General features: G+C 33.1%; 3 protein-coding genes across 3 annotated transcripts; 2 read left to right on the forward strand and 1 right to left on the reverse strand.

Moving 5' to 3' along the window:
- The first annotated feature begins 207 nt into the window (after positions 1–207).
- Positions 208–2117, forward strand: LOC124439487 (apoptosis regulator Bcl-2-like). The gene is made up of 2 exons (XM_046989719.1): positions 208–781; positions 1362–2117. The coding sequence occupies exons 1-2, from the start codon at positions 341–343 to the stop codon at positions 1497–1499; spliced, it is 579 nt and encodes a 192-aa protein (XP_046845675.1). The 5' UTR covers positions 208–340; the 3' UTR covers positions 1500–2117.
- Positions 1961–3268, reverse strand: LOC124439484 (coiled-coil domain-containing protein 34-like). The gene has a single exon (XM_046989716.1). It carries the CDS (start codon positions 3241–3243, stop codon positions 2164–2166), a length of 1080 nt encoding a protein of 359 aa, XP_046845672.1. The 5' UTR covers positions 3244–3268; the 3' UTR covers positions 1961–2163.
- Positions 3269–3356: 88 nt separating this feature from the next.
- On the forward strand, positions 3357–10175 carry LOC124439482 (CCR4-NOT transcription complex subunit 2-like). The gene is made up of 22 exons (XM_046989714.1): positions 3357–3448; positions 3766–3824; positions 4323–4466; positions 4557–4623; positions 5125–5178; positions 5311–5381; positions 5460–5590; positions 5696–5842; positions 6183–6245; positions 6336–6405; positions 6470–6521; positions 7505–7675; positions 7898–7987; positions 8068–8108; positions 8189–8204; positions 8286–8328; positions 8402–8463; positions 8739–8856; positions 8920–8958; positions 9085–9146; positions 9234–9384; positions 9589–10175. Exons 3-22 carry the CDS (start codon positions 4338–4340, stop codon positions 9797–9799), a joined length of 1788 nt encoding a protein of 595 aa, XP_046845670.1. The 5' UTR covers positions 3357–3448; positions 3766–3824; positions 4323–4337; the 3' UTR covers positions 9800–10175.
- Positions 10176–10526: the final 351 nt, after the last annotated feature.

A 10526-nucleotide genomic window follows, 5' to 3' on the forward strand; every position in this document is an offset into this window, starting at 1 on the left:
CTTGAAGCAACACATGTTGCTCATCAGTTTTAATTACTGCGATTAATGCCCTGTCCCCGTTGATTTTTATCATTCCCTCTACATTCTAGTACTTCCGAAACAACGACAGGAATTTTTACTTCGATGAGAATTCGTTTTAGTCGTGTAAAGTGTCTAATTGTAATAAATTCTTTGCTTCGATCTATTAGTGACGCAATAAAAGCAGTTCTTGATTGGTTAACACCAACCTGAAGCGTGCGCACGCATCAGCTAAAGGTAAGAGGTTCAGCATCAACCAAACCTATCGTGTGGACAACAAGTTGACCCTGAGGGACTGGAAAGTTGGTAACTTTTGCATGAAATGCCCGCTTCGTCCCTCTCACTCGACGAAGGTGAAGTAAGGGAAATAATACACGATTTACTCAGTCACATTTTGGAGAAGAATGGTTTTAATATCGAGAACTTTATACCGAATTCCTCTCCAGATATTAAACTTGTCCATGTTCGTCAAACTGTTGATGCTCTTATCGAAGACTCGAGTGAACTTTTCTACAATTTAGGAGAGCAATTACATTTGAACTCTGACAACATTCACGCAATATTTTTTGGAATATCTGATGAGATTTTCGTGACAGGCATAAATTGGGGAAGAATTGTTGCGTTTTTGGCTTTTGGTGGTACCGTTGCCGTGCATTGTGCGAGCGATACAGAACTTTGTGATATTTTAAATGAAATTCCAACATGGATGACCGATTATGTGGAAGGCAATCTACGACAGTGGATTGATGCTCATGGAGGATGGGTATGTACTGCAAATTCGTATGAATGTGTATTTTGAAACTGTGTGCTTTTACTTCCCTTCTCAAGAAAAGTGTGTTGCAATTTCATTTTCATCAAATGTATTTAATTTTTCTTTGCAACATTCTTTAAGTACCATGCGTTCTGCTTATGTTGTAAATGCTTTTGTTTAAAACCAATGTGCTCGTTTAATTAAGCATTTAATAAAAGGCAATAATCCTGCCGTATATTTAATCACACGTAGCGGAAATTTAATTTTCGATATTGTTGTTGCAGTTCTTCTGGCTTATATAATGAAATTTTGACTGCGATGATTGCCCTGTAGACAGTAGACAGGCATGTACAGAGTAAGGATTCGTGTATTTATCTGTCAGAGAGTTATAAATAAAGCATGACGCTAGACATGTTTTTTCGTCTTGTTATTCAAAAATATCGTGATGACTTACTGGTGGAAATACTCCACTTCAATTTTTATGTTTAATTTCTTATGTTCTTTGTTATTATGTGTTGTTGTTGCAGTGTAGAATTTTTGTAAAGTGGGAAGTTATTCACTGTCTTGTTAACATGTATAATTTGTATTTCAGAAAGGATTTGTGACTTTTTTCAAATTATCTGGAGCTAATGGTCAACTTGATTTGAAAAACTGGAGTCTTTTTGCTCTTTTTGGCTTTAGTATTGGAGCATTACTTGTCTTTGCCACCAAAAATATTCCACAATATTGAATAAAGTGCATTCTAAAAGCTTGAAAGTGTAAGGTATTTTTGCTGGATATGTGTGGGGTCTGTTTGTTGATACTTTTACATTAACAAGTATTTTGCTTTCTTATCATTTTAATGAAGTCAGCCACTGAAAGTACCTGCTTATGGCATAGTGTAACCTACCCATTCACTGAAAAGAATTTGCATTCTATTTTTGACAATTTGAATTGTTTCATTTTAGTTCTATTCAAGCAATTTGATGAAAATATTGTTAGTTAGTTTTTTCGCAGACATGATTGCCACAAGCTACATTATAACCTGCTATTTAGAAGTGCAATGGTCATATTTGCTTTGCCTATCTTTGTATATTTACTAAATAGAAATTAAAATACAGTTGAGTCTTGAGAGTATGTTATAAGTGGCCCTAACAAGCAGCTACTTTGATTAATACTCTTACGATAAGAATTCATTATATTAAGATAAAGTACAGGCTTTTTGAAGATTATATTTAAAAGAATTTATATGTATTGTCAGTATACAAACCTATTTACAATGTATGCTACTAAGCTAGATACTGTTATCGCAAGAACTTTTTGCAAATGAAGTACATTTTGATAAAAATTATTATGTTGATTGAAATTATTATGTTGATCTGTCTGTTTATTATATAAACAAGGAAGATTTAAATTCATGCATTTCCATGCATGGTTTTTGATTTCTTCTCTCTATCTTCAATATCTTTAAACAATAAAGGTGGGGAAGGATTTTGTAACTTTATTTTTCTTTGGTGTTTTATTGGTATTATTGTAGGAGCTACCCATGGTTGAGGGTTACAGTAGGATGGCATAGGATAAGTTGTCCAATCATAATAACCAGTTACTTTATTCCCTAGATATCCAAAGTGGTAACTTTTGGATTTTTGATGGGATTTGGAATTTTGAAGCCATTTCTTGTAGGCTTCTTCACTTTCCTCTTTACGTTTTATGTTATTTTGTTGATGAGCTTTTTCATTCAGTCTTTTATTTTTTCTTTGTTCTTTTCTGATATCTTCCTTATCTTTCAACCATTTTTCGAAACTTTCTTTTGCCTTTTCTTGAATTCTGGCTTGCTCATCTTGTTTCTCTAGAAAATTTTTTCTTTCTAACATTAGTGCAATTTCATTCTTTATTTTTTCTTCGTGTTTTTTCGATTTTAACCATTCTTTTCTCTTCGCCATATCTTGCATTTCTTTTTCTGTTTTTATCTGAATCTCCTTTTGGTCAAGTTCTTTTTGAAGAGATTTCTTTTGTCTTTCTGTTTGCATTTTTTTCCTGTCCTGTACAACTTTAAGTAGTAACCATTTTTCCCAAGGACTTAAATTCTGTTCTTCTTTTGTCTGACTGCTTTCAGTTTCAGGTTCACTATGGCAGGTACTGTCTTTTGATCTGTTTGAGTGGAAGCCAGATAGAACACTAGTTCTTCTGCTAAAAGAGCCAGTACTTTTTTCAGTTGATATGTTATTCTTTACATTTGGCTGAGATTCAACGTCTAAACTATAACGTTTGTGATCATTTTCATGCAAACTTAGCTGTTGGTCGTCACTAGATTCACTTGATATGTCTTCATTTCTTTTGTCATTAATAAAATCATGTTCATCGATGATATTTCGTTTGCTGTAAAAAGGAGAAAGTAGAGAACGCGTTGAGTCGCCTAACTGAAGTGAGTCTATTGAGAAGTCAGCGATTTGCGTGGTCTCTTGTATTTCAGGAGAGCTGTGCAATGCCGCCATACTGTTTTGGTTACTCGGCTTGTAGTCACGCGCCTGCGCCTTATTCTAGGAAACTTTTGAAACCTTTTAAGATTCCTAGATGAAGTATAGCAAAATCTCTTTCCAGTCTCCAATTTCGGCAGATGACTAAGGAGGATTTTTGATAATCTCTCATAAAATTGAAAAAAATTGTATCAGAACTTCAAAGATCTCCTTGCATTTTACTGTAAGTAAAATATGGTAATACAAATTTGTTAATTTTCGCTAATTGTTGTTAAATACACCATCGGAATGAGCAGATTTTACACGAAGGAAAACACCACAATTACTACGCACACAGTGATAAACATTGTTATAAGATTAACCTTCACCATTTTGTTTCGTTTAAACTCTTGTAATGAACATTAAGGGCATGAAAATTCTTTATGTATCGTTTATTTACCATGATATCATTGCTCAAACACGAAACATTTTGCAAGGTTGAAACTTTAGGTATTTTGTTGTTGTGGATTTAGATTTTAGTTTTTTTAATTATTTTTACAGAAATATACTAATCTACAGTGCAATTGTTTGCCTAAATGGCATAACAGAATAATCTTCAGGTAAAAGAAATTTGGTGTGTTATTAGTAATCATGTTTGAACTGAATAAAACAGTGAGCTTTCCTTTCTCCTTAGTGTACGTAGGATTGACATAAACCCAACTTAATTTTGTTATAGAATACTTTAGAAACCAGTAATGTAATGTTCATTTTATGTACAAAACCAAATGTAAGGACATACAAGGCCTGTACAAAACAGAATTTACTAAAATTTACTGTTTGTCAAGTCAAAATTCAATATAATATCCTTGTGTATTATTTCCCACATTTTTGACTATATTCAATAATTCTTCAAAAATTAAGACTGTCATATAGTAGTTTAGAGCAGCACAAAACTATTGATATTTTATATAAAAGTAAACATTTCAACTAATACTGCATGTCATGATTGTTATAAATAATTTAGTGGTTGTCTTTTGCTGACATAAACATTTCAGTTGTGGCTTCGTTTGAAAACTTTTCTATAACCTTTTTGGTCATATTCAAATATTTTGTTTCAGCATTTCTTCCAAACTATGAGTTTAATTGGAACATTGAAGTCAAAGAGACCTGGATTTTATTTGGATAATTTTCTGCATGATTCAAACAATTTTTCAAGCATGATATTCAATCAATCATCATTTTCCAGAAGGTCGGAAAAAGAGGTTTGTTTGTTATGTGTTTTTAATGATTTTTAATGCAATTTTATTAGTAGGAGAAAGCTGTAAACCTTTTTTATGTTGCTGTTGTTTTAGCCTTTGCCATCACATTCATCAAGCCAACCTGGCTCACATTTAAACAATTTTTATTCATCACCATCAGGTGAGGTTTTAATTTTTTTTGTGTAGTGTTTTATTTACATAAGATCTTTTCATCGAAATTTACTAAACAATCATGTTAAAATGTACTGTTTTGGGAAATTGTTTAATGAAGTTTCTGAATTATTGCATGGAATAATGGATCGTTTTGAATCATCAAATTGAACTAGAACTGAAAGCAATTTCATTAATTTATTGCATCATATTTTTTTGTAATTAGTACTTCTCATAATGTAATAAGATGAATAATAATGAGGCAATCATGAGGCAGTCATGAGGCAACCATGAGGCAATCATGAGGCACACATGACAAGGTTGTACCATTTTAGCCAGTCAACAATCTGTATACTGTTTTAGAAACTAACAATGATAATTAATATCAGGTGCAATTTTGTATTTTTAAAATCAAAATTGCTTTGATGTGTTTTGTACAACTGTGTTGCCACAATTGACATTTCTTTCAATTGCCAATTAATTTATTTACAATCTATTTATAATTTTTCAGTTTCCGCCCCTGGATCACAAGCAAATTATTTTGGATCTGGTTTGGGAAGTCCAGGTAGTTTAAAGTCCGATCTAGAGGAGATAATTTGGCATAAAGTTATGATTTTATTGACTGTTTGTTGCCACTAACTTTGGAAAAAATAGAATAGAGCTGAACATTTTGACGGTAATTGTTTTCTTTTGTCAGGTGGCTTGAATACAGCATCAACAGTACCTGGTGCTCCTGGAAATAGTAGAGGTCTTTCCGGATCACCACAAGTTAGATATGCTTTTGTCTAAAGCAATATTTAAATAGCAAGTCATTTTTTTTTCATCTGTATTTTGATTTAATTATAGTTCAGTCGAAGTATCTCACATCCTGGTTATCACAGTAGTCAACACTATAGTCCATTATCTTCTAATGCAAGCTCTGGATTTCAACATTTAAATAGTTCTACTTCAACATTATCGTCTACACAACCTGGCAGGTATGATCATTGTCTTGCATAAATGCATGGTTCTCACTTTTGAATTAAAAAAAAAACAAACTTGTATTTTTCCTTTGATTATATTGTTTTTCTATTTCATTGTAGAGGTATTTTATCCATGGGTCAACGAAGTTCAGGTGTTACTTTGCCGCCAGCTGGTAACTCTCACATGACTCCTCAAGCAGCTTTTAATTCTCTTGGTTCTAAATCAACCAGTCGAGCACCTGGCTTGCCCGTGTTAACCATTGGAAGGTAAGGAGAAAGATGTTAATTTAAGAGATTTAATCTAGCTGTTATCTAGTTTTCTTTCATTATGAATGTGAGTTTCTTAGAACCATCTGGCTTGTTAAAAAATTACAAAAATTATTGTTATAAGCAATTATTTGACACCTACAAGCAAAGCTAGTGTGCACAGAAAATTCTTTGCACTAGTAATAAATATTTGCCAATTTTGCATGTTACCCGACAAATCACCACCTTAGCAAGCCCTGTAGTTTTATTAAATATCTTGAGAAAAGCTTTCATTATTAAAAAATTCTGTCCATTTTAGCATTTTGCAGTTCAGTTTTCTACAATTTTCTTTATGTAACAGGAATTCACCCGGAAGTATTGCCCAACAACAGCAACAACAGCAACAGAGATCATTTCTTGGAAGGTACAATGAAGTGTTTCATGAAAAGTATATTGTTCAATATTTACAGATAATTTTTTATAATTTTAATGCTTCAAATGTGTTATGTTACAGCTCTGCACACAATAGTTTGGTTAGTTCAACTACATTATCAAGTGCTTTTGGTGTTCCAAGGTCCAATCAAGTAAGTTTAATATGAACATAATGTGAATAGAGGACATGTTTGTAAAATTTTACTTTTACTCCAGAATGCCTTTGGTTTATCCTCGTCATCAATGGTCAATGTATTTTCATCAACTGGTTAGGAAAAAAATATTTATCATTCTTTAACTTTTTTTTAATGATAGCAATGCCATACGTTATTTATGCTTATCATCTTCATTCTCATTTACATACATACATTTCTAGAACATTCTTAATAAACTGAATCTTTTTATACATTGGTGGTTTCCTCCTTATTTACTTTTCATCTCTTGTACATTATTCCGAGGCAAATTAGAGAATATACATAATATTGATCCTGACACGGTTTTTTATATGCACATGAAAAACATGTGACTTGGACGAGATTTGAACTTGCACCTGCTGGATACTAGTCCGCCACTTTACCTGTTGAGCTACCAAGCCCATGGGGAAGGAGTGAGTTAAGAACTCGTTCAACTCACATGTTTTTCATGTGCATATAAAAAACCGTGTTAGGATTAATATTACGTATATTCTCTTGTACATGAATATGTTACCATTTATGTATAAATCTACAAACAGACAAACAAACAAACAACATTTGTATACCGGCCACTATTAATCCCCGCCAGGGGGGTTGACCGGTCCATGAATTTTTCTACGCCAAACGTCTCAATCTCTCGCCATATCTCTCGTTATACCCATCGCCTTCATATCACTGTTCACAGCATCCATCCATCTCTTTCTTGGTCTACCTCGTTTGCGGACTCCATCAACATTCATATGCAACGTTCTACGAATTTCAGCACTTTCTTCCCTCCTTTCCACATGCCCAAACCACCTCAAACGCTGGCGCCTTACCCAATTCTCGATACACTCAACACCAACTCTTTCTCTAATCTCTTCACTTCGAATCCTATCCATCAACGTGCATAATAATGTGAAAACCTTTATTGTTATTACGTATTTATAAATATACGTAATATTAATCCTAACACGGTTTTTTATATGCACATGAAAAACATGTGAGTTGAACGAGTTCTGAAAACTTTTATGAAAACTTTTATGTATAAATCTGTGGTTTGATTTTGTTTTAATAGGTCTTACTGGTAATTCCGACACAATATCATCTGTTTCTGCAATAAACAGTGGTCTTGACCTGTCAGATTTTCCCGTTTTGGCAAATCGAGGAATGTCACATGTGGTTTCATCTGTATCTTCCCCATCATCAACTTCTTCTTCTAGTTCATATGTTGGAAGGCCAAGCTATGGTATAAAGTGAAAAAAATGTTATTTATTTACATATGTCCGTGTTTTTTATAAATATTTACTTGGAAGCTCGGAAAAGTTGGTATTTGATGAAATGAAAACTTTTGTGTCTAACTCATTAGCATGGTCATTTGTCTATTTATTCAAAAATCTTTCTTGACTGAATGTAAAAAAAAATTCAAAATTGTACTCCGACTAACATATACCCAATGTTTTATCTTAAGGTTTGGTATCGAAACGGGGAGAGCCTACGACAGAATTTACAATGTTAAACGAGGATTTCCCTGCTTTACCTGGCAGCAAATTGAAATCAGGTAAGTCGTATTTTGAAGACCTGCATTCACTAAGGGAAAAGACCATGGTTTAATTCGCAATATATTTTTTTTTTATCAAGAAGGTGCAACGGAGTCGTCTTTAAATCAAGAAAATAAAGCGGTAAACAAAAAGAAATGGGATGTTTAGTTGTTGTTGCTTAGTGCTGACTAATTTTAATTTATTTTTTCACATTATTTTAGGCTGTCCAGCGATTTGGTGAGCATATTCTTAAAATCTTCTTGTGCAAATTGATAGCAAGAAGCCGATTATATTCGTTCGTGTTTTTAATTTTTGCAGGAAATCAAAATTCTTATGAGCAGGCTGTAAAAGATGAATTTCGGTAACTGCGCACTTTCAAGCAAACTCTTGCGTGGTTTGGTTTGTTTTCAAAATGATTAATTTACTTTTTTCAGGACCACTAGTCAAGCTCAAAATACTCAGTTAGTCAAAGGAAAAATTCAAACCTCACCTTCAGGTATTTGACGTTAAGCTCAAAGTTTTTTCCGTGATGGAGAAAGCGATGTAATGTTGAAATTAGTAATGAAGTGACTTCAAGCAATATAATGCATGTAAAAGCTGATTAGAAGAAGGTATAGTGTATGTACACGGTGTAACTGAGCCTGAGGAGACATGTATGTATGTATGTATTTTTGCTGATGTTACTAAAAAACACTACTGTTCAAGAAATATTTTTAATGTTTTAATTTTTTTGTTTAATGTTGTGATGATCTTTGTCTTTTTTGGTTTTAGGCACTATTTCCAACATACCAAAGCATATGGTTACGGATCAATTTGGAATGATTGGTTTATTAACATTCATAAGGGCGGCAGAAACGGAACCAAATCTTGTTACTTTGGCTTTAGGAAGGTTTGTTTTTAATCTTTCCATTTATTAAAATTTAAAATATTAAAAAAAAATTCCCGTTTGTAGCGATCTGACGACCCTTGGACTTAACTTGAATTCACCAGAGTAAGTAAAAAATGTTCTCTACAATTCAGTAAAACTCCGTTAACAATCAAAACGCCACGATACGCGGCAAGTTTGTCTGATTTTTCCTGATACAATCCAATTGAATTCATGTTTTCGTCTTCAAAGGAGCCTTTATCAAACATTTGGTTCTCCTTTTTCCGATTCACCTTGTCGACCCCATGAAATAGGTATGCACACTTTTCATAATCTATTACATACGATATAAAGAAACGATTCTACACTGCGAACAAACTGAATAAATACTTCTTCTTTAGATTTTAATGTTCCACCTGAGTACCGAATCAATTCCTTCATACGTGAAAAGCTATCTTCATTCAAACTTGGTCGTTATGGCGAAGATGTTCTGTTTTATTTGTATTACACGAATGAAGGAGATGTCCTACAGCTTGCAGCTGCCGCTGAATTGTAAGATTTTTATATGAACGCATCATACGTGTTTAGTACTTCTTCACAATCATTGAAGGATTTCTCAAGTCTGTATAGTAATCTCCAGTTTTGATTTCATTCAAAGTAATACTTGTGTTATTTGTTTCGATCCGCAAAAATCCCCTGTCGATCAACGATAATCCCCTTTTATTGCCATATTTAAATAAGTTCCTTTGATTTCAGATACTCACGTGACTGGCGTTACCACAAGGATGAAAGAGTTTGGCTTACTCGTGTTCCTGGTGTCGAACCACTTCAGAAGACGGATGTTTATGAAAGAGGTACATATTATATATTTGATTACGTAAACTGGCGAAAGATTGCGAAGGAGTTTCATTTGGAATATAAAAAACTCGAAGAAAAACCTTCACTACAAACTATTGCTGCACAATGATTTAAGTACGAACATGTCCTTAAAGGTTCATCAAGGATAACTAAGGACATGTGAGAGTATGAACTGCTTAATTTTGAGACGGAAATCTTCATCACGTGATCAGGATAACTTTTGAACTAAAACAATCCCAACAAAAACAGACAAATATTATCCTTTCTTTTGCTTCATCTTTGGATCATGGCTAAATAAGGCCCATTTTCGTTGTAACGTTCTTCACTCTCTCTTTTTTCTTCATGTTTTTTCTTTTATTTTGCATGTTATAGTTCATAAACATTGGTCATAAGATTTTTCTATTGCATCATTGTAAAAATTCTTGTACAGCGTAAAATTTCTAATCAAATAATAAAACTCGCTTTAAGCTTGTGAGCATGTCATATTTTTGGCTTCACGTTGTTAATTTGTTTACAAGGCAATTCTTCATATTTTTTTATAATTCGATTATCAAGCTCATATTCTAAGTTAAAGATAAAAGTTAATGAGTTTTGATGGGTTTATTATAACTTTTCATGTACCCGCTACACGAAAAGATAGAAAGGGACCTGACGTTACATATGTGCTCAACAACAATATATTTATATCTTCTTCCCACGAGTTATTTTACACCTGTACACGTATTAATTATAAATAAATCTCTTCGTCATCTTCTATATTTGTTAATGGCCCTTTTTACATGAAAGAAAAATCGTACTCATGTTTTTCCATTGAAACGTTTTTGATTTGATTCGTC

This window comes from Xenia sp. Carnegie-2017, unplaced genomic scaffold, assembly GCF_021976095.1.
Source record: "Xenia sp. Carnegie-2017 unplaced genomic scaffold, XeniaSp_v1 HiC_scaffold_19, whole genome shotgun sequence".
NCBI classification, from domain to species: Eukaryota; Metazoa; Cnidaria; class Anthozoa; order Malacalcyonacea; family Xeniidae; genus Xenia; species Xenia sp. Carnegie-2017.